The 23989-nt window shown below is 41.2% G+C and overlaps 1 protein-coding gene across 2 annotated transcripts in view; it reads right to left on the reverse strand.

Moving 5' to 3' along the window:
• Nucleotides 1-23989, reverse strand: part of FBN1 (fibrillin 1) — a 217390-nt gene that overhangs the window by 16130 nt on the left and 177271 nt on the right. For both annotated transcript variants that reach the window (XM_077829074.1, XM_077829073.1), the window contains 15 exons: nucleotides 23854-23979; nucleotides 19746-19868; nucleotides 15630-15755; nucleotides 14369-14485; nucleotides 13388-13516; nucleotides 12077-12196; nucleotides 11183-11308; nucleotides 8044-8193; nucleotides 5192-5257; nucleotides 4321-4437; nucleotides 3974-4093; nucleotides 2799-2921; nucleotides 2128-2259; nucleotides 1531-1656; nucleotides 717-923 (listed from right to left, as the gene is read on the reverse strand). In XM_077829074.1, the coding sequence (XP_077685200.1) occupies nucleotides 717-923; nucleotides 1531-1656; nucleotides 2128-2259; nucleotides 2799-2921; nucleotides 3974-4093; nucleotides 4321-4437; nucleotides 5192-5257; nucleotides 8044-8193; nucleotides 11183-11308; nucleotides 12077-12196; nucleotides 13388-13516; nucleotides 14369-14485; nucleotides 15630-15755; nucleotides 19746-19868; nucleotides 23854-23979 (1908 nt within the window). The remainder of the gene's footprint in view (nucleotides 1-716; nucleotides 924-1530; nucleotides 1657-2127; nucleotides 2260-2798; nucleotides 2922-3973; nucleotides 4094-4320; nucleotides 4438-5191; nucleotides 5258-8043; nucleotides 8194-11182; nucleotides 11309-12076; nucleotides 12197-13387; nucleotides 13517-14368; nucleotides 14486-15629; nucleotides 15756-19745; nucleotides 19869-23853; nucleotides 23980-23989) is intronic.

Here is a 23989-nt window from a genome sequence, read left to right on the forward strand (position 1 = left end):
GGGAAAAAACACCAACGCTCAGCATCAGTGACTACTGTGCTGAAACGTCTCCTGGGTCATTTGGAGTACTCAGTGGTATGTTTAATTATAGATCCTGGTAACTCCATTGTATGTTTTTGTCCAGTTATCTTTAATCAAACCAAACAGGTAATTACACCAAACACAAATGCCAGGTTTCAAGTGTCCTCCATTAGGCACAGACAAAAAGCTCAGATCTGAGTGTGCAAACATCCACGGACACATAGGTGCTGGAACTAAGGGTGCTGCCACACACCCCCGGCTTGAAGTGGTTTCCATTATATACAGGATTTACAGTTTGGTTCAACAGCTCTCAGCACCCCCACTATAAAAACTGTTCCAGCACCATTGCACATTCATGTGCTGGACTACCTGATGTCTGCATACAAATGTATGTCCTGCCAGCGAATGATTTGGGGAGCCTGCTGAAATTTGGGATTTAGTTGGTGCCTAACCACCTGAGTTGGCTGCTCAAACACCTTTTTGCCTATGCACGAAGGTCCTCAGCAAATTCTGCATTCTCACCGTTGGAAAGCTTGCAGAAAATTTGGACCTAAATGTCTATGCGTTAAAATAAAGGATTTCTGTGTGCTCAAAAATGCAGCAAATGGAGTTTACACTTTATCTCTTGATTTCATAGTCACTAAGGTGGTTTTTTGATTGCAGATTTCCCCTTAAACTTTTACAGACAGAAGTACCTGCTCCATTGGTCATGTATCCTCGGCCATGGGGGCAAAGCTTCTTAAAGGCCACGGTGCCTGGGAAGGGGCAGATCTCACAGTTTGGCCCCCAGCCACGCCCGCCATCACAGCAGCATTCAGACTTTGTGACAGAGTTCCTATTGCTTGATCCAATCTGACACAGACTTTGTAACACTTCAGTGAAGCAGTAGCCCTCTCTGTTGTCTGAAAGACAAATTATGTTGCAAGTAGAGTACTCGTGGCAATGACTGTAGGGGGGTCATGACATATTAGGAATTTAGTCAGAAATATCAAAGAAAGAGAAGCATACTTAACCCTGGGACTGTGGAAGTGAAAATGAAAGTCTGGCAGCAGCAAGAAAGAGAACATGATGTCTGAGGGAAACAAAGGAGACAAGAAATTTAGTAAGAGGGTAGGACTGAAGTCACAGTGTGCCTAGAAAAGTTGCACTTCTGTTTGAACCCAGAGAAAAGAAGAAGAAGGGCTGACTGAAAATAGAACGATCACAGACAAAAGGACAGAGTAACTCCCTGCTGATTGATACTAATCAACAGGAGGCTTTCATAATAAGCCAGTGCACTCTAACCAACTGATACAAGAGTACAATTAGCAAAGGAAGAATTTAGTGCCAGGATGGTGCCTAGTGACAGAGGGCTCCACCCTGCAGACACTTAGGTAATCCCGCTGAGTTCAAACTCTTTAGTAGTTCTGCAAAAACAATAATATATTATTAGCCAGTGAAATAATCCCAACCTACTGCAAACTTCCGGTACCAAATGAGATGCTAGTTGGCTTTGCTAAACTAGCTTACCAAGGCATTCATTCTGGGTGTCACTGGCAGTGAATCCTTCATTGCATTCACATCTGTAGCTTCCTATTGTGTTGATACAACGTCCATTCTCACAGATCCCAGGTTTGGTTTGACATTCATTTTCATCTGTATTTTTTTAAAAAGATGTGACAAAAAATAAAATCCATAAACATGTTAGTCCAGGAGTCAAAAAAAAAGTATGAAGTTTTGAACTTTGAATATATTCAGCCTGTGGACCCGATTCTCGACTGCCTGTGTCATCATTAACCTCTGTGCAAAGAGAGTGTACAACGCGGCCTGATTCAAATTCTCCATTCACTAACAACAGTGGTAGCACTTTACACTTATCTTCCATATGTGGCCACATATGGAAGGCATTGGAGAAGTAGGCTCTCCACGACCCTTTACCTGCATTTATGGGCACAATTATACAGGTAGATGAGTGATTCTCTCCCCTCCCCCCGAATTCCTAAACAATTAGTCAAGTCCAAAATTGCCAATTTTTCTCCAGAATCTGGCTCTATTATCTGAAATTCAGCTCAGCTCTGCTGGGAAAACGATTATCTCACAGAAGTTTAACACCGCAATTTCACTTACCTACACAGCCCTCTCCATCCTGTCTGCGCTGATATCCTGGTCCACATATGCACATGTAAGTGCCAATCAAATTTTTACACTCCATTTGTTTTGAGTCACAATCATGAATTCCTTCTTCACATTCATCCTGATCTGAAAGAGTTCATATTACAGAATCATACATACTTACAGAGAGAGATTCTCATGGAAACTCATAATAATGAACTCTTCATTTTGAAAGTGAAATCACAAACAACTTCTTTCTGCTGTGCTAAATTAATAATCGAAAAATACTGGCCTGGAGGTAACTGATTTCACTTAAGGTGGGTAACCCTTTACATTGATACTATTACCCTTTTCATAGATTAATATATTTTAAGACCAATATAATCAACTAGTCTGACCTTCTCCATAATATGAGCAGGCCATAGACTTTCACCCAAAATTTTAAACTTCCCTAGGATGACCAAAGAGCAAGTGTGAAAAATCAGGAAGGGGGAGGAGGGTAATAGGTGCCTATAAAAGACAACCCCCCCAAATATCGGGACTGTCCCTATAAAATTGGGACATCTGGGCACCCTAATCTTCCCCTCCAGGGCTCCCCAGGGATTTGTACCTGGAACTGTTAGCATTGAGAGAATTATACCCCAACTTGTCTGAAATTACAGTATCTTCTAACTATGAAACCTTACCTCTGCACATTCTCCTGTCTTCTCTAAGAACGTAGCCAGCTGGACACTTGCATTCATATGATCCGTAGGTGTTCACACATCGGAAGGCACACAGTAGAGAATTCTGAGCACACTCATTTACATCTGTATTCAGACAAACAACCCATATGCAAAGTGAAACTTGCTTTTGCAAAAGACGCCAGCTGAGAATGTATGTAGTTTAGTTTAGTTATAAATCAGAGATGCTAAATTGCTCAAGGTTAAATTTTACTGTCAGATCTGTGATTCTACTGACTGACTGTACACTTCTGCACAGGACCAGGGCCACAGAAATCCCTACTTGCCTAGATTTCCTTATGGGAGCAAGGCAGCAGAAATCACTGCCTGCAGCATCTATCTGGCAATTGGAGTAGTTTCCAGCTTTGTACTACTAAAATACAATCAGTGTTAAATCAACACCTGCCCCCAGATCTTGTTTACTCTTACACATGTTGTTGATTCTAGGCATTTTATTTTAGCTACCAACAAGACAACAGACTCTTCTGTAGCCTGCATTTTACAAAATATTATCCTTATTGTGACCAACATCGCCTGAAACATATTTATTCATGTGCTGTGTAAACTGAACAAAACTACATTTAGTGTTTATGCATTTGATTTACCTCCCACTGAAGTCAATGGGAAACTTTCCACCAACTTCTGTGGGAGTTGGATGAGGCCCTAAGTGCTTATTAACAGTGGCGTAAGCCAATCCAGTGGTAGAATTACTCTCCGGTGCATTGCTGGAGAGAATTAGGTTATGCCAGAAGGTCTGAACTCTCACATCAAAGCCGCATGCATAGTGAATACAATCAGTAACTTTTCTGGAGAGGGTACTGAATGAATGGAACTTGCTTTATGTTACTCCCAACTGGGCAATCCATCAGCACGCACTAGCTCAGAAAGTGAAGAAGCTGCTCACTTACCTTTCCAGTTAGAAACAGGGTAACATGGTAAAAGGATTCACATTTGGATTGGGATTCCTGTATTTGAAGTGCTGATGAGGCTAAGGTCTGCCATAGGTAGTTGGAGACATCACACAAGAGTATCTCTAGTTTGCCTGCTTTGGCACCTCAAAATTTATCAATTGTTCCTGAAGTTACTGATGGTTTACCATAAAACTGAAACTGAAAGACCCACGCATTTGAGAGTCTCACCTTCACATGTCATCATTGGTCCTGGCTCAAATCCCTCATCACAGGTACATTCAAAACCACCTACAACATTCCTACAAGTTCCATTTCCACATGGATTTCCAACCGAGCATTCATCAGTATCTGCAAACAGTTAAAACAAGACATGAATGCATGTTACAGGAGGCTGAAGTTGCAAGTATCTGACTCTGATCACGTGCAAGGATTCTGCATTATTCATGAGCATGAGAGTTTATAAACAAGGAATCAGTAAGGGTCCTAAACTGGAGTTGCATCTATCACTACTCCTCTTTATTGTTATACTTGGGGAATTAGGAGTCATTACAATGGAATACAACACTTTTACTTACCTACACATTGAGCTCCCTGAAGGATATAACCAAAAGGACATTCGCAGCGGAAGGATCCATCCGTGTTGATACACTGCCCAAATCTACAGTTATCTGGGTCAAGGCACTCATCCACATCTTAGCCCAGAAACAAAAATGAAAGGGCTACAGTTAGTGAATTAAATGCCATTTTTTAGACTAATCTAGCATGACAAACATGAATTTAGGACTGAATATTCCACAACACACAATGAAAATATTTGAAAGGAGATTAGCTCACATGAGGGACAATAGGAACTTTCATGCAAAATTTTCCAAGGGCGGCACATAAGTTGCAATGATCTTAAAGGTTGGATAAAGAACCTTCTTAAGAGGGGTCCCAGTGAGAGGAAGCATCATGACATATAGTAGCTATCTCAGTCTCCTGATATCAAAAGAGTTACCCACAAGATTTGGGCTAGAGTGTTGTTTGTCTACGGAGGGAATTAGACCCAAGAATGTATACAGGTGAACTGGGACTCTGTGGTTTTAGTACTAAGAGATTAAAACCATTTCTTACAGCTGGTTATAAATGTCGGTAAGAAGCGGAAATATGCAGCTTGGATCCCTTCTCTAGGTTTTTCAGATTTCTCCTGGTATGTCTGGTCATTATAATTTAAGACAGAGAACGGTCTCCTCAAGGTTAATTAATGGAGTGGGAGAGAAGTTCAAGTTTGAATTTTACATTTGTATAAATAATTCCATGCAAAGCGTCTGTACAAAACAAATTCAGGGCTTTTGAAAACATTTGCAGAGAAGTGATTTTTAATTGGAAGAGAGGGTGCCTGATGGACAGGAAGTAGCCTGCTAGAGTTATGACCCTACGGTACTGTTCAGAACACCAATCACTTACCAAGCCGTGCATCCCCTGGTCCAATAAGGATGCCAATTCCAAATGGACAAATTTGACGAAACGCCTCTGTAAGTGAAATGCGTATGTTAAACCATGTAACGACAATTAATTACAGATAAATATATTATCAGTTTAACATATGGTGGGACGCCGCTTTCATTTATATGTTACATTTAAGAGGGTGTGCGTGTGCGCTCACACACGTACACATACACACTCAAATGTGGTGCATAAAGTATATATACCTACACTCCTTTACATATAAAGTAACTGTATTCACTTCATTTTTATCAGGTACATATATAATCTTACAAACAATTAGCATTGTTTATTTTATCCTTATGGAAGACATTAAGTAAAAGATTTCTATTAAAAGCAGTAAAATGTCAACAACGGTATTCTTTTTTCTTGTAACTAAAATTTCTGAAGAAAATACAGCCTGATCTGATTGTAAACCAATTTGTTGAATCCTGTAGAGCCACAGGTTAATAGCTGCCTTTTACACATCAAGTATTGATTTCAGTACAGATGAACTGAGACAACAGCACCTCAGCCTATCTTAGATTTACAATAGAATTAGTCTGATGTCAACAAACCACTTGAGCTCTTTTTGCAAGATATCAAATGGCAGAAGTCGTGCAAGATCAGGTTGCTGTCCACTCTTTGGTGTGGAGAGCATGTTCCCCCTTGTTTATATGAGTCAGTTAGCATACTCTGGACACTTGAGAAATAAATAAAATCATAAATTTCCACTACACTGAACCAAAAGGTAATGAGAATGGAAATGCTCACAAGATTTCCATCAAGTCAGATTCAGAAAATAGAACCCTTATGATTTTGAGTTAGACCCAGGACAAAACCCTCACACAAGCTTTGGGGTTGAATCGAAAACCACCCCTCATCCCACCCAGCCATAAAATTTGTGCAGGAAAGTGGAGTCTTGGATTTGAGATTAGATCAGACCCACCTTGAGATATTATTTATCTACTCTACACTCAGAATATAACATAGTTATAGTTGCAGACGTTTTGTCTCATGGCTTAATTTTAAAATATTACCTACACTTTGCTGAGATTGTATAAAATGAAATGAAACAAAACAGAACGGTGTATGATACCATTAAAAATCAATCAAGTGCCAGACCAGCTGTTCCTCACAGAGAGCGAAATTCAGCCCCACGTAGAGTGTCAGCAAAAGGGCTATGCATCACACAGGCGTTTAAAGTAGGGCTTAAAATGGGACATAAGTGATGCATAAGCCTTGGTCTGACCACGTGCTCAAGGGCACATTTCACATGGACTGCATCAGGGAATACAATACAATGTTTAAAAAATTTGGCATCCTCCATACTAAGGGAGTTTTCTAGGTTCAGAAATTTGTAAGCAATTTCTTTTTTAAAGATGGAAAAAAATAAAGAGCCTTGATCTTGTCATCTGAGAACAAATCAGACTGGGACAAATGGATGCGTAGGCACTTCAGGAAAACGCTCTGAAGCTCACCATGCTTTTATAATTCACTCTACCTTTTGACTTGTACACAGATAGACCAATTTAATCACCCACGCTTAGGGAAGAAGCCTTCAAGAAACAGCACAATAGGGAAACCTGATGTTTTGTTTCTTGGCTTCTGCTCAACATCTCCATGATTTGTTCATGAGCTGAACTGCACTAACACATCATTGAAAATAGTAATACTGTTAATCGTGATTTGTCATTCTGAATTAATATACCTGTAACGTAATAGCACTGACGCTGTGAATTCCCTAAGTGTCTATTCAGTAAAAAACTGTACACCAATACTTTAACTGAGCACAGCATGTGGTTCAGGGCTATCCTAAATCAGGGCTGCAATGAGTAATCAGTTTCACTGTTCCCCCTGTTATTTGAGTCTTTCATAGCTACAGGATGGAGAAAAACTTTTTAGCAATAAGAAAATGTGCCAAAGACAGGCAAGGAGATTCAGAGAGGCAAGTGTAATACTTTTAGCTCTACAGTTTTCAAAAAAACTGACTAGATTTCAAGCTCACCCTCCGGCCCCCCCCCCACACAAACTCACGCTCCTGCTGGAAAACCTGGATTTGTGCTGGAAATGGCCCAACTTGATGATCACTTTAGATAAGCTATTACCAGCTGGAGAGTGGGGTGGGAGGAGGTATTGTTTCATGGTCTCTGTGTATATAATGTCTTCTGCAGTTTCCACAGTATGCATCCGATGAAGTGAGCTGTAGCTCACAAAAGCTCATGCTCAAATAAATTGGTTAGTCTCTAAGGTGCCACAAGTACTCCTTTTCTTTTTAGGTATGTTGTATGCCTTTCTATAGCACAACGGTCTTTACTTCATCAAAAGAAATATTAAGTGAGATGGTTACTACAGAGAATTCTTTGCTGGATGTCTAGCTGGTGAGTCTTGCCCACATACTCAGGGTTTAGCTGATCACCGTATTTGGGGTCGGGAAGGAATTTTCCTCCAGGGCAGATTGGCAGAGGCCCTGGGGGTTTTTCGCCTTCCTCTGCAGCGTGGGGCATGGGTCACTTGCTGGAGGATTCTCTGCACCTTGAAGTCTTTAAACCACAATTTGAGGACTTCAACAGCTCAGACATAGGTTAGAGGTTTGTTACAGGAGTGGGTGGGTAAGATTCTGTGGCCTGCATTGTGCCAGAGTTCAGACTAAACGATCATAATGGTCCCTTCTGAACATAAAGTCTATGATTCAAACAAAATAATCTACTAGTTCTTGAGGAAGATCATTCTGTTTTCTAATTCCCACTTCTATGACTCTCAAAGTTATTGTTTGTCTTCTTTCAGTTCTGAGTGCCCATAATACCATGATTCCATTATATCTGATAACGTACCGTCTCCTTCCTCTGGGCAAAGCTCACATGGGTCGCCCCATCCTTCTCCTTGCAAGGCGCAGCAACATTCTTGCTTGGAATGGTTTCTGGATTTGGGAACTGAGCATTTGCCATCTTCAAATTTGGTAAAGCAATAACTCACTCTCAGATCTGCACAAACAAAAGCACATTATAATACAGCTCTGTATTAAAGACATTAGGACTTGGTGCAATTGGTAAGTGAAAATCAAAACTTAAACTAATTACAAAAGAGCTTCCATATGGATGATCTTAAAAAGCATTGTTGTGGCCAGTGGTTACAGGGGATTGAAACAGAAGAGAGAGCTCTCTCTCTACCAACCAAGGAAGAGAAGATCCATGGGAGAGAATTGTTTATTCTAGCCAGGGAGAAGAGGGGGGAGCTCCCCACTGCTTTAGAAGAGGAGGATGAGCTGTGCTCCTCCCAACCTCATTTTCCTTTCCTGCACCCCCTGAATATTAACTTAATTTATTTACATTCTATTATTAGAGCAATGATCTTTAGCTAATAAAATCACGTGGAAACTAAAAAGCGTGAGTTAACCCTTGATGATAATGCTGCATGTAAAAAATAATCGAGTGGCAATTTTCAACAGCACCTTTTTCCTCCTCAATGCTTTACCAAATTAGAGATAAAGGCCCATTGGTTCTGTGGTACCACATTGTGTTCTTACATGTTGGGTAACCTAAACACTGGAACAGAAGTGAGATCGCAGACCACATGCCTCCAGCAGGCAGACAGCTGGCAACTCCTTAGGTTGGCACTCAGACAGCATAAGGGTCAGCTGCAGAAGCAGCTGCTCATCCAGTTTTCTGGCTACAAGATCAGTGCTGGGCACTGTCCAGACTTCAGAAAAACTCTAGGTAATGTGAAGTTTTAAACAGAAGCTTGTTTGGCTCAGTACACTCAAAAAAACCAACCTTCCGCTGAAAAAACACATTGCTTTAAGTTCAATGTACAGAAATAAATTAATTTTCCTGTGACAATCCACATGAAACACCTGTCCTCTTTCAGAAAAGATAAGATGAGGTTGCATTATTTCTACAGTTATTTTCTTGGCTTTGTGGGTGATTTTTCAGAAGAAGAGATTGATAGCACATGGGCTTTAAACAACTATGTAAGTGCGGCTACTATTTTCACAGTGCCAAACCAAATGTTTACTGCAGGTTGGATTCATCTCACCAAAACCACAATCTCATTTAGCTATCATGGGATGAAGAGCTCACTAGGATTTCAACAAGCATCCCTGTCTTGGGCCAAACATAACTACAGAGATCCTGAAAGGTCTTGTCACTGGTGATTCTTGCTGGGCCTACTGTACATTGCATTTGTGAACCTGGATATCTGTTTGTGAGTTTGGAAGTTTATATCTACTTGAGCTTCTTCAAAGTCTTTGAGATGTCCAGCTCTTTAGTTTGCTGCACTTCTGTGCAGGCAGTAACAAGCCTACATGTTTCTATTCCTAGCTGTTCAGTTTTTGATCTCTTTTCTTAATCAGTTCCATGTTTATGCTCAAAACACTGCACGTGATTCTGGTAGACAGGGCTGGATTAACTCTCCTGTGGACCCGGGGCTATTAGATTTTGTGGTGTCCATATATACAAGTCTTTTTCCTAATTTAAAACAAAATTATCACAATTATGGCATCGAGGCTATTAATGCTATACTAAACTTGCCTGTTAATTAACATAAAACCATTCTGTGGTTATATTTCAGTCTTAAAACATGTAGAATATAGTTAATTCAAAATAGCCTACCTCTTACCTTACCAGCTGCTATATTAGTTTCTTTCTGGGAGGGAGTTTGGGTGCAGGAGGGGGCTCCAGGCTGGGGCAGATATTGGGGTGCAGGAGAGCATGAGGGGTGTGGGCTGTGGAAGGGAGTTGGGTGCAGGGGGGGATTCTGACCTCAGGCAGGAGGTTGGGGTGCAGGAGGTGGTGTGAGGTGTAGGCTCCGGCCGGGAGGCGCTTACCAGAGGTGGCTCCCAGCCGGTGGCACAGCAGGGCTCAGGCAGGCTGCCTGCCTGCATGCCATGGCCCCACGCTGCTCCTGAAAGTGGCTGGCTGCTGACACATCTCTGCACACCCCTGGGGGGAAGGGGACAGCGTGTCTCCGTGTGCTGCTCACACCCATACGCGCTGTCCCCACAGCTCCCATTGGCTGGGAACCAGCCAATAGGGGCTGCAGGGACGGTACTGGGGGCAAGGGCAGCATGCGGAGCCACCTCCCCCCACCCATGGGCCACAGAGATGTGCCAGCAGCTGGCCACTTCTGGGAGCGGTGTGGGGCCACGGCATGCAGGCAGCCTGTCTGAGCCCTGTTGCGCTGCTGGACTTTTAGTGGCCCGGAGATCATGATCGACTGGCAGAGGCTCCAGAATCAACCAGTTGATCGTGATCGATGGATTGGTGACCACTGAATTATATATAATTATCGATTTATTTTTGCGGGGCCCCCCTTAGCCCAAGGCCCTGGGCTGCAGCCCCTAAAGCCCCTCCATTAATCCAGCCTTGCTGGTAGAACAAAGGCATCTAAATCCTTTTAAAGCAGAGGGTGTTTACTCTTCTTACAATGCTGCTTTCAAAGGTTCTTCTAGTCTTTTCTTTACCATATCTTCCTGGTGAGGAATAGCGTGTATTTGATGCTACTTAACATCTGCTAATCCTTTTTCACATACACTCTGTTCTTTTCGTCTACATTAGTATTACTCTAATGTAAGCTCTTCTGTATATTCATCCTCAGCTCCCATTCCATACACTTTGTTCAAAGTTCAGAGCAGCCGCCTCAGTCTTTATTTTCACCTTTCCCCTCCTCTTTTAAGATTTCTAAACTTTTTCTCCAGGTCGGTGAGGAAAGGTTTCAAGGAGACAGGGTTCCGTTGCTTAACTCCGTGCCTTAACCATATCTTTTCACTCTTAATTGCTCCTCTCTCTCTTGTGCTGAGGAGACAGTGTGAGAGAGAATCTAGGACAGAGTACATAAGCATCAAGCTTTCTTTGTGAAAAACCACTATTAGATTCTACAGCCTCTTTGTTACTTTAGAAACAGGCATCTAGTAAACTTTTTAGTAAACCCAAAGCAAACAAATATATAAAGACCAAAATGTATAAAATAACTTGCCTTGGCATCTTCTTCCTGTGGAAGACAGTACAAACCCTTCAGGACATAGGCATGTGAAGCTGCCTGGAGTATTGCTGCATGTACCCAAGGCACAGATTTCTGGTTCTTCTACACACTCGTCAATATCTGCAAGAAAAGGAACACAATACTTCAGCAATCAAAACTGCTGTATTGGCAGCTGCAAAACACAAAAGGTAACTGACAATACCCAGCATAGTAATTGAGATCCAGCAGGTATTACACTGCATAGTTTCAGCTGAGAGCAAATCCCTGTGCCTTAACGAAAATAAACTTTAGCGCTCTATTGATAATAAATCCAGGTGTGCAATTTGGGACTAACTTCCAAAGACGTTTTCAGTGGGCATGCCCACAATAATGAGACATCTCCAGGCCATACAGGCCTTTAAAAATGTCTTTCCGGGGGTCACGTCCTCCAGTCTTTGCTCAGGCAAAACTCAGAGGGATTTTTGCTCGAGTAAATACTAAGTGATGACAGCACAGGCTATCTAGCATTTCACATTACCAAGAGAAAAGTAATACTGCGTATTTAGATACCATAGCGATAGGTACCTAGACAGACTAATGGGTTGCCCCCCAAATGAGTAAAAGTCTCTGTGGCTGCGTAGCCTAGAAGGATTAATTTAATTATCTATTTTTTTAAATCAATACCATTTACACTTTATCATACATATTATACTGTACACATGTACATAAACTTTACAGGATACTTAATTTTGTTGGAATTATTCTATTTTATGATTAGGTTCAGACACTTGACAGGGGTCAAAAATGACACGTCAAGGCCTAAAGATAGGCATGACTATACATATTATTAGGACTGAGAGCTGCTTTTTACCAGGCTGCCATTATGAAATACGAATGACCCTTACATACCTTCACACCTGTCATTTTGCAGAACGTATCCAGGAGGACAGATGCATCTATACGTCCCATCCAGGTTCTGGCACGTGCCAGGTGAGCATCTACCAGGCTCCACTGCACACTCATTGATATCTGCAAGCAAAGAAATGAACAGTTATTGAGGCAGCTCTAATCCTGCTCACATCAAGTCAGGTGCAAAACTCTCGGTGAAAAGAATGGGAGCATCTATCACTTGCAGGGCTCTCTGAGAGCAGGGAGGCAGTCCTTTTTTACAAGGAGTTTAATGTGCTTATAAATTATCTTATAAATCAAGAAAGACAAAAGATTCCTCAGCCCAAGAATCAATATCAATTCATCCCCATGTCAGACATGGACAGGGATATAAGTGGATTAAATGTATCTGGAAGGGAGCAGGCACCCAAGAAGTGTGAAGTGCCCCCATATGCTGAACACTTTTATTAAGCACCCAAAGCCTTCTGTTACGCTGCTCCCTGTGCCTTAAACAGTCTCCACCACCTTGTCCTCCAAGCATCCACCCTCACCTTCTTTAAAACTGGCTTCCTCCAGGAGTCCTGCCTATCTTCTTCCCTTCACCGCTAATTCCCCACCACCTGCCTTTCCTGATCTGTTCTGTGTCCTGTTGTCTTGCTTTGATTATTTGCCTTACAACCTGATCCTGAAAACACAACTGCATGTAAACTTACTTTTATGCACAGTGCCATTGAAATTATACAAAGGAGCAACCATACGGGTGGGAGAAAGGCTCTGCTGGATCAGGCCCCTATGCAAGGGTGCGTGCTGGCCAGGAAAGGTGTCATACTATACATTTGTAAAGTGCCATGGTAATCTAGAGAGCTATGTACATTCTTATTAAGAAGAATCAATAACTATTATAAAAGAATGAAGTAAAATCGGACTCCGATGAAAGGGGAAGATCTGGGAAAGTCACTGGACCTGTTTGTTTCCCTCAAATATATGCAAGATGTTTTTTTAAAAAAGATTACACGCAATGGCCTGCAAGGTATTTGACCCCCCCCACCCCCCGCAAAAAAAATCCCCAGAGAGGAGACAAAGGTAGTTTTAGCCAGTCCTAGAGCAAAATTCCTTCCTGACTGTGTGCACAATAACTTAATGAGTATTTCAAGGAATACAATATTACAATGCAGCATGCTACCACAGTATTTGTGCTTTTCGACAAGAGCATAGTGATAGCAGGAGAAGTTCTTCTCTAACCTGCCTTTTTCTCACCATTTTGCCTGGGAACATGTGCTGAGGATTTACAATCCTCTTGCCGTAGTAACCAATGCTAGATTAAAATCTCACCCACACAGGTCCTGCCCTCGGGGGACACCTCATAGCCATCGTTGCAAAGACACTGGAAAGACCCAACTGTGTTTATGCAGCGGCCATTCCTGCAGAGCATCCCATTTCCACTTGCACATTCGTCCACATCTAAAACAAAAAACTAACATGAGAAATGCATGGCGAATATCCACAAAGATTAAATACACGTAAGAAGGAATTCTGTTTATTAAACTGACTTTCATCCTCACAGCACAATATTGATACATTCAGGATGGCATAATTATTTATCTGTCTCTTTATGCCCAAATGTGGGCCCTGATTCTTCTAAGGGATATGCACACGTGGGTTCTTTCTCCCACGTGGAGCCCCATTTGCATTCAGTAGGGCCACAGACAGACAGCCTTTCACACACTAGAATCCCATTACTTGCAGAGATTTTAAGTCCACAGTATTCCTGTCCCTTTCTGTCATCTCCTGAAGAAAGTCAAACAGTTTTCTTCTGTATCATAAATATTTTTGCTTTCCTCAAAAACTATTGGGAAAAAATTGCAGCCAATTTATTGTTTTATGGGATTCTTAGATAGATAGATAGATACTTAGAACTGACTGTATATTCGGAGGCATATGTTCAAGTGGCTGCCAGAAGAGGGGAGTAAATTACATAGCAAGAGATTAGAGAGGCAAGGTGGGTGAGGTAATACCTTTTATTGGACCAACGTCTCTTTTATTTTTATTGGTCCAGTAAAAGATATTACCTCACCCACTTTGTTTCTCGAATATCCTGGGACTGACATGGCTACAACTACACTTCATAGAGTGTGAGACTGATAAACTGGCTTCTAGAGCAAAGAAATTGCTCTTTACCTCTAATTATATTGACTATACAGCTGGGATTTGAATTCACTGGAAAAATATGGTGTTTATGACTATGTAATTAGAATAACAGACAATCTTAGAAAACCTGGACTGGTCTCAGCAACAGTTTTAGTACCTCCTTACCTATGCAGTCATTATTGTGTGAGAGAATGAATCCGTTGTCACAGCGGCAGTTGAAAGAGCCAACGGTATTTCTACATGTTCCATTGCCACATGGATCTTTTTCACACTCATTAATATCTATGAAAGAAAAGCAGCAACAAGAACTCTTGTTACTAACTGATAGTGAAGAGGGAGGCCAGATAGCCAAACAATGTGCAAAGAAATGAACTAATCCTGGATTACTAAAAGAGCAATTGGGAGAATAGAGATTAAGCTTCCCTAAAAAAAAAAAAAAAAAAAAAAAAGGAAGATATGAGACAGGATTATACATTTGACTGATAATGTCAAAAGATGTTTTTTTGAGCAAGGGCTGATCCACAACTTGTTTACATGCAGCTTCCATCTTGCCGTTTCCTAAGGAGGCATACATTAACCTTGTCTATAAGGGATCTGCTGTCTTCCCAAGGGCTTTTAGGTGGCTAGCCACTTCTAACCCAGACATGCCCAAAATCTCAGTAAGAAAACTGAGTGAAACCCAGAACAAAGGGTGCATTTCTTCTCTCCCATTCTAATAATGTCCCCATGGAAAAGGGACAAATTGGCCCGAATCTGACTAGTTTTATCTGAGATGAGCACTACGCAAGCAAATGCTTAGAAGGCTTAGATGCAGTAGAGTATATTCTGAATTCACTGATTGCATAAGTGGGCACAAGTCCTCTGAAGTCAGCAAGTAATTTGGCCCTAAACCTGAAGCTTTCAAAGGGCTTAACATGAAAGTTCTTGTTTTACTTAAACAGCTTTGCTTCTGCCTCGCAGGAAATCAGTCCTTTACATGCTTCAGCATTAGACAGTTTTACAATTATTGCATTGCAATGTTGCATTATTAATCTGTGGAATTCATTTCCCCGAGGTATGATTGAAACCAAGGGGTTAGTGAAATTCTAAAAGGATGGAATATTTATATGAAGAACAAAAACATCTCTCTACAGCTATGTTAGGTAGGATACTTTTTTTTTTTAAAATCATAGGCACTATATGCTTCAGAGTATAAAACAACCACTAACTGATGCAGAATAAACTTAGCCAATGGTCAGTTCTACCCATAATTGTCAACTACGGTGTTGCTTGCTCCTTTTTCTGAAGCATCTATTACTGGTCACTGTCAGAAGCAGGTCACTGGACGAAAAGTGCCACTGGTCTACTCGGATCTGGCAATTACTATGACAGAGAAAAGGCCTCAAACCCCTTACTCATTAATCTAACAGCATAACTTGATACTTGCCTATGCACATCGTTTGGTCAGCATTGGTTTTGAATCCCGAGTGACATATGCAGTAGAATCCTCCAACAGTGTCAATACACTGGCCATGGCTACAGATATTGGGAATTTCTAGGCATTCGTTGCGATCTGTAAATAAAAGGCATCTGAAAATTGTTCCATAAACCACAAAGCCAGAAACAAACTATAAGTGGCAACTATGAAAACTAGTATCCAATTCATGCTTCTAATTTAAAATGACAATTATTCTCTCATGGCAATAAAGTACTAATTTGTTAACACAAAATGGAATATTCATGGTAAATTAATTTTTGCAACATTTGCAGATTTGGAAAATAATTGGGAAAAGTTACTTACAAGTGACTATTTCTAGCTACAGCAACAGGGCACCATGGGAATAAAAATAATGCAATGTAATTGTGTAGGAAAATCTCTCTTATGCTGAATTAAACAGCTTGTAAACAAAGAGAATAAACAATTGTGCAGTGGTTTGGGAGGTTTAAGAGCTTTATCTGTTATGGTTATACATATTTCCAGAGGAAAATGCTACTTGCTTGCAGACATGTTTGATTATAGTACTGAATGTAATATGATCACCTTGATTAACCATCAGAGAACTCATACAAATGAGAAATGGAGCGAACACTGGCCCTTCCCTGCACTAGGCTCTCAGAAAGCCAAAATCCAACGTGCAAGCAGAGTGGTGCACAAATAATATGGATACAGTGGTGCACCCAAGTGTGGTTGCATCTAAATCTCATCTAAAGTGACACTACGCAAACCACGATCAATGGGAGTGTGATTAGCTTAAAACAGGGACATGCCTGGCAAATAATTTGGACAGCACATTTCCTGACAGTAGCCACAAATGCTTAATAGCACCATCTTGCACAGAAGAGCAACAAAAAGTACCATACCATGTAGTGCTGGCCCAGTGCATGACATGCTGATTTCTGATAGCAGGATGTCTTTTGCACCAGTTGGATATGTGACTACTCGCTGCTACCCTTGCTGTGAATGCTTTCCTCTGTAAGTTCAGGATTTAACCAGCAGTCAGAAAAACACATATAAAGAAGCAGAATGTTTACTATTCAGCACATTTCTCCCCATAATAAGAAGAAGTAGAGATGGAAAAATATCTAGTAAGGTGATCTTGTCTACCTCCATTCCAATGAGGGCTGGTTCCATTCAGTATACTCCTAAGTGTTTTGTCTATTCTCGTTTTAAATGACTCAAGAGATGGGGTACTCCCTTTTCTCTTCAAAGCCATTTCACAATCTAACGAATGTGGCTAATTAGGTAAATTTTTCCTTATATTCAGTCGAAAGAAAGAAGCAGCTTCTTCCCTGTGATGGAGAGATCCATTAACAGGAAGTCCCCTGTTCTGTCTTCACAACTATCAATGGTTGCACTCCAAACTTTATGGCCATCATAGACCCTGGGAGCTTCTTTTGTGATGAACACAGAACATTAGGAACTGGGAAGCGGCACTCTTTTAGGCATTATGAAAGAAAGTTGGATGCAAATTATTATCTTGCCATAACAGGTAACACCTGAAGAATTCTATTTAGATACTGAGAGGAGTAACTAGCTCAATCTGTCTGAGGCAGCAACGGGTCATATTTGGATATAATAGCACACAAACAGTTCTAGTATTACCATTTTCCATGCAGTGGCTGCTCTGTGGGCCCAATCCTACAAGGTGCACAGCACCCTAAACTTCCATTGATTTCAGTAAGGTTGCCAGGCACTTTTCTCAGGGCTTTGCTGGATCAAACCCTTCATCAAACACTTTTATTTTGACTGTGATTGTTCCACCTTATTTTCACTAAATATAAAATAAAAGCAAAATACAGGGAAGTAATGCTTGTGCCAATTTGTATTAGGGTATTGTGGCTCATATCAGAACCTTCCCTGGTTTTCCTGTTCTGTTAAAATGAAGGAATTACAACAACAATCATGTTAACAACATGCTAAATATTTGCACATGTTGCCATATATCTTAACAAAACAAGGTTTAGTTCTCAAAGTGATTTTCTTTTCTGCCCCTACACCCTTTTCCCATGAAGGTCTCGTAAAACAATGCAAAACTGCACTGCAGTGAAAAGTGCACTTCCTAAAACTCAAAAGCTTAGAAGCAGAAAATCCAAGGAAAATGTTATCAAGTTCCTTTGTAATTATTATTTTGTCCAGAAAGGTATACAATGTTTACAGCCACTTGGCACACAATCCTGTATAGAACCTTTGTGATTCTTTAAATAATCAAGATAACAAGAATACCATTCTTGCTATGATGTCATCCTTGGAAAACAGAGTGAATGGAACAGAGAACTGTAGTCCCAGTCAAATAAGTATATTAAAATAATCTCCAGAGTCTTGTTTAAGTGTGAAAAACTTCTTAAACTTTCTAAGCTAGCTATTGAACATCACCTAGCAGATAAGACCACCTTGTCATCAGAGACTACTAAAAGACAGTGATATTTGTGAAAATCTGAGCGGTAAATAGTGTGCTAAAACTAATGTTAAGATTTTGTCACGGTTATTTTCGGTGAAAGTCACAGACTGGTCGTGAGCAATAAACAAAAATCCACAGCAGCCCGTGACCTGTCTGACTTTTACTAAACATAATTGGGGGGATGGGGAAAGCGCTAGCGTGTGTGTGTGGTGTGTGTGTGAGAGAGAGAGAGAGAGACAGACAGACAGACAGCTGGAAGCCCGAGCCCTGCCAGGAGGGTGCGGGAACTGCATCGCCATGGTGCAGGGCACATGGCCTTGCCTGAAGCCATGGGGTGGGGGCACACGGCCCCAGCTGCAGCCATGGGTGTACAGTCTCCGGTCCCAGCTGTAGGTGTTGACAGCTGAAGCCGAAAAAGTCACAGGGTCCGTGACTTCTGTGACTAAATCGTATCCTTAGCTATACACATTTAGCAAGTGATATTGCAAACCACAGTAATTATGTAGAGGAAGGGGAAAATACTGCACTTTCCCTGGGAAGTTTTTGAATTTCCAGGGCCAGATAACAGTAATTTTCCTTGGCTTTACCTCCACAATATACCACAAATGAAGGGTTAAGCACAACAGAATTAGTTCAAGGAAGGAGCTTTAGGGATAGATGGGCACAAATGGCCTATTTAGAAACCTAACTGCCACTTGTGCCTTCGAAAATCTACCTGTTAGTCTTTATGAATTTTCTGACTGTAACACTGACCATGTAAGTTCTTCTAGTTCAGTTTATTCTTAGTTTCATTTTTAAGGTTAATTAAATAAAAGCTAGAAAAATATTATGTGGCCGTGTATGAGATTCAAATAACCTTTCCACGCTGTATTATACTACTCCACAGCCAGACACTGTGGTCTGTTATGGAGGTTCATGCACAGAGTCCATCCAGCTAACGCTAGTCACGCAATAAGCACTGTACTGAGTGCAAGTCAAGGCCAGATTTTACTTGTAACCAACAAAGAAAATACTTTATTCAGTGTTTGATTCAAAGGATACACTCGTTTGGCAGAGGACATTTCAAAGCCCCTCTTTGGAAGTTCTCTAGTTAGACTTATTTTGCAATCACACACCTGAATTTTTGCAGGCATGAAGTGTATTAACCATGAGAGAGATAAAAAAGCAGAACATTCATCAAAACCTTTATATATTGTTAGAAGGCAGGCCCTTACAGCTCAAAAATATAGTCTACACACATTCCAACAGAGCAGTGGTCCCCAAACTATGGGGCACTCCCTTTATGGGGATGTGGAGGAATGTCCAGGGGAGCACCACCCAGGCCCACTCTGCCCCCAGTTCCGCTCCGGCCACAGCACCAGCTCTCAGCCCCTGGCCACAAGCCCACTTCTGGCTGCAGCCCCCGGCCCAGGGTGGGGGCGGACCAGGTGGACACATTCCATTACTGGTAACGGGAGCACGAGAGGAAAAGTTTGAGCACCACTGCAACAGAGGGTTGCTGAGGGGAAAAACCTATCTTCTCCCTACATTCTTATCATCATATTAGTTTAGAGTGACACAAACACTACAGCCTTTGTTAAAGAAAAAATATGATTTTAAATGTTTTATTTTTAAAGCCACTATCTACTGCATACTGAGATACAAACAAGCCTGGAAATACTCACCAGCGCACTGGCCTGTTGACGTGAACCTATAGCCGGCTTTACACTCACAGCGATAGCTGCCAGCCGTGTTGACACATTCTGCATTTCGTTGACACACTGGTCCATTCTGGCATTCATCAATATCTATCAATGCAAGACAGAATATGATTTTTAGGATAAACTGACCATGGACAAGAAAACAAAATGTATTTTTAAACTCAAAGGGATGCTCTCTAACCTACAGTTAAGGAATTTTTTTGTTTTGTACCAAATGTATTTTTTTGTATTTAATGTATTTTTTTAAATGCAGAGAAAAATACTTCAATGGGAGTAGATTTTTGGTTGGATTTAAATATTTCCCCACCATGATTCTGAATGTGCATGCAATCCATCACTGAAATTCATCCCTTTGCAGGTAGCCAATAGAAGGCTCTTTTGAAATCTACGGGCCTTTGGCTGGCAGTCTGACCATGGGTGAATTTCAACCTGTGACCCCAATCCTGCACTATGAACCCTGCAGGTGGACTGCTGTGTCCACACAAAGATCCACTGAAGTCTCCGAGGTTCCACACTGATCACAGTGCAGGACTGGAGCCCAAGTGTGTAACTTTCAATGACTTTAACAGGAGTTCAACATAACAATGACATGCAAATAAGACTTTTAATACAATTCTTTCAGTTTTTAATAACCTAGACTCTAGTAAAAACACACGTGAGGACAGTTAGGAAAAAAATCATTTTCACCCAACAGTTTTTCTTTGAAATATTTTTTTTTCTTTTGAAAATTCTTAAACTGAATTTAATTATTAATTCTTTACCTGCAACTTAATTGATAAGATTTTTGTTTTAACTAATTTTCCTCCCTGCTGCCTGCCAGCAGAGCAGATGAGCAAATGACACATTTTCCATCTGTAATATTAACCAGTCTCAGTTCCAGTTTATTTACTGTGGGTGGCTGGGGGATGCATGGGACACACCCATTTACAATAGCTGTACTGTTGTATAGAATTCCTAAAGGCGAACAGGAACTGAAATACCTGCTGTAATGAATAATGCAAGCACTAGCTACCCACAAAGAGGAAGACAGCATTAGAAAGAAGAGAGAGTGTGAGCCAGCCTGGTAGCCAGGGGTAGTAGTGTGTAATAACGAACATGCGACCTGGGCCTGAATTTGCATTCTCAGTCCCCAAAAAGGCAAGGGCTGGAAGCATTACAGAGGAAACATGTGCATTTTCTCAGGGGTGGAGTGTTACCTTGGTTATTCAATAGTAACATCTGGGCAGCAGCAAGTGAGTTCTGAAAGCATCTTGTTTTAGCTCCCCTGACTGGCACACACTGTGGTGGGGGAAGGGGTGCACACAAGAAGGTGAGGAGTTATACAAAGAAACAGATAAGGACTTCAAGAAACTAAAGTTTTATTCTGGGTGGCCTATTGCCAAGTGCCTAGCTTTCATGGACTTGTCAGCTTCCCTAGAAGTGCTTCGGTCCTCTTGGGGAGGGTATATTGTTCCCTGGAAAAGTTATTGCCTCCTGGCAGCTGTGTGAAACGGAGGAGATATAGTCCCAAAGCAACTCAGCATTATTCTTCATGAAGAAAATACGAAGCATTTTGTTTGTGTTGTAGCTGTGTTTTTTTAATCATACAGTAGGTTTAAAAAGATATATTTTTCATTCCAGATACTATTTTGAAACTTGATAAATGCATCAGCCACATCCCATTAAAGAGCATCAGCTAACCTATGGGACATGGCAGATACTCATGCGGACAGACAGTGTGATCTAATAGAAAGAGAACTGGACTGGGACTCAGCAGACATGGGTTCTATTCCCAGATCTGTCACTGACTTGCTCAAATATGAAACAGCAGAACTACTAACTGTGGTATGTAACTGATCATTTAAATCGGCTTCTGTACCAGATGACTGGAGGATAGCTAATTTTTCAAAAAGACTCCAGAGGCAATCCTGGCAATTACATGCTGGTAAGCTAACTTCAGTACCAGGCAAATTGGTTGAAACTATAGTACAGAACAGCATTATCAGACATGTAGATGAACATGATTTGTTTGGGAAGAGTCAACATGGCTTTTGTAAAGGAAGTCATGCTTCACCAATCTATTAGAATTCTTTGAGGGGTTCAGCTAACATGTGGACAAGGGTGATCCAGTGGGTATAGTGTACTTGGACTTTCAGAAAGCCTTTGACAAGGTCCCTCACCAAAGGCTCTTAAGCAAAGTAACCAGTCATGGGATAAGAGGGAAGGTCCTCTCATGGATCAGTAACTGATTAAAAGACAGAAAACAAAGGGTAGGAACAAATGATCAGTTTTCAGAACGAAGAGAAGTAAATAGTGGTGTCCCCCAGGGGTGTGTACTGGAACCAGTGCCGTGCATCATATTCATAAATGATCTGGAAAAAGGTGTAAACAGCGAGGTGGCAAAATTTGCAGATGATATAAAATAACTCAAGATATTTAAGTCCAAAGCAGACTGTGAAGAGTTACAAAACGATCTCACAAAACTGGGTGACTGGACAACAAAATGGCAGATGAAATTCAATGTTGATAAATGCAAAGTAATGTACATTGGAAAACAATCCCAAATATATATACAAAATGATGGGATCTAAATTAGCTGCTACCATTCAAGAAAGGTATCTTGGAGTCACTGAGAATAGTTCTCCGAAACAGCCACTCAGTGTGTGGCAGCAGTCAAAAAAGCTAGCAGAATGTTAGGAACCATTAGGAAAGGGATTGAAAATAAGAGAAAAATATCATAATGCCTCTATATAAATCCATGGCATGCCCACACCTTGAACACTGCATGCAGTTCTGGTCACCCCATCTCAAAAAAGATATATTAGAATTGGAAAAGGTACAGAGAAGGGTAACAAAAATGATTAGGGGAATGGAACAGCTTCTGTACGAGGAGAGATTAAAAAGACTTGGACTTTTCATCTTAGAAAAGAGACGACTAAGGGGATATGACAGAGGCCTATAAAATCGTGGCTGGCGTGGAGAAGGTGACGAAGGAAGTGTTATTTACTCCTTCACATAACACACAAACCAGGGGTCACCCAACAAAATTAATAGGCAGCAGGTTTCAAACAAACAAAAGGCTGTACTTCTTCACACAGCGCACAGTCCAGGGGATGTTGTGAAAGCCAAAACTATAACGGGATTTAAAAAAGAACTAGATAAGTTCGTGGAGGATAGGTCCATCAATGGCTATTAGCCAGGATAGGCAGGGATGCAACTCCATGCTCTGGGTGTGGGAGTGGACAACTGGGGATGGATCACTCAACAATTGCTTGTTCTGTTCATTCCCTCTGACGCACCTGGCATTGGCTGCTGTCGTAAGACAGGACACTGGGCTAGATGGACCATTGGTCTGACCCAGTATGGCTGTTCTTATGTTCACAACCACCACAGAAAATGAAGGAAATCCATACCATAATCTTTGATTGTTTCCTGACAGTGACTAAGGGCTTTTGTACATGGCATGGCAAAGCACTCCAGAGAGATGCAATATGTTTTGTGCACTAATGTGCTGCGCTCTAACTCCCTGTAGAGACCACGCTGACGTGCTCTAAAAGGTACCTCCAGGAAGCTAGAGCACAACATGCGAGCTTTCTCTACAAATCACGTCATTCTAGGGCATTCTGCCAGCACCAAGTAGCCAGCCCCTAACACACTGAACATTTATCCAGATTTACTTTACATGAGAATCCACTACAATATTTTTGATCATGCCTTTGATCTTGTTTTCATTACGAAAATAATATCAGCTTGGAAGTGAACGCTGGTCTTGATCTGACATGGGAAGACCACCCACTGCTCATATTTACATCCAGATCATGAAAAGTAAGAAGATTCACTTGCCACAACTGGTTGACTCAAACTCATTCAAGACTTTTATACTAATTGGAAAATCGGGTACTTTGTTTCCAACAGAAAACATATATGGCACCAGATTTTCCAGGAGGAAGCCAAAATGTCTTCATTAAGACATGCCTGGCCCACATTTCTCTGATCCTAGTATATACCCCTGTTATGGATGAATTTGCAAGTACATTAGATTTGCCACTATTTGACCCAATTTCTGTTTGTGATGGAAGTATAAGCCTCTTACCTTCACAGATCAGCAACTTGTCATTGTAAAAGAATCCCACTGGACACTCGCATCTGAAGCTGCCAACCATGTTTATACAGACTCCATTCTCACAGACTCCAGGGATCTCTCGGCATTCATCAATATCTGTAACAAT

This window comes from Eretmochelys imbricata, chromosome 10, assembly GCF_965152235.1.
Source record: "Eretmochelys imbricata isolate rEreImb1 chromosome 10, rEreImb1.hap1, whole genome shotgun sequence".
Taxonomy (NCBI): domain Eukaryota; kingdom Metazoa; phylum Chordata; order Testudines; family Cheloniidae; genus Eretmochelys; species Eretmochelys imbricata.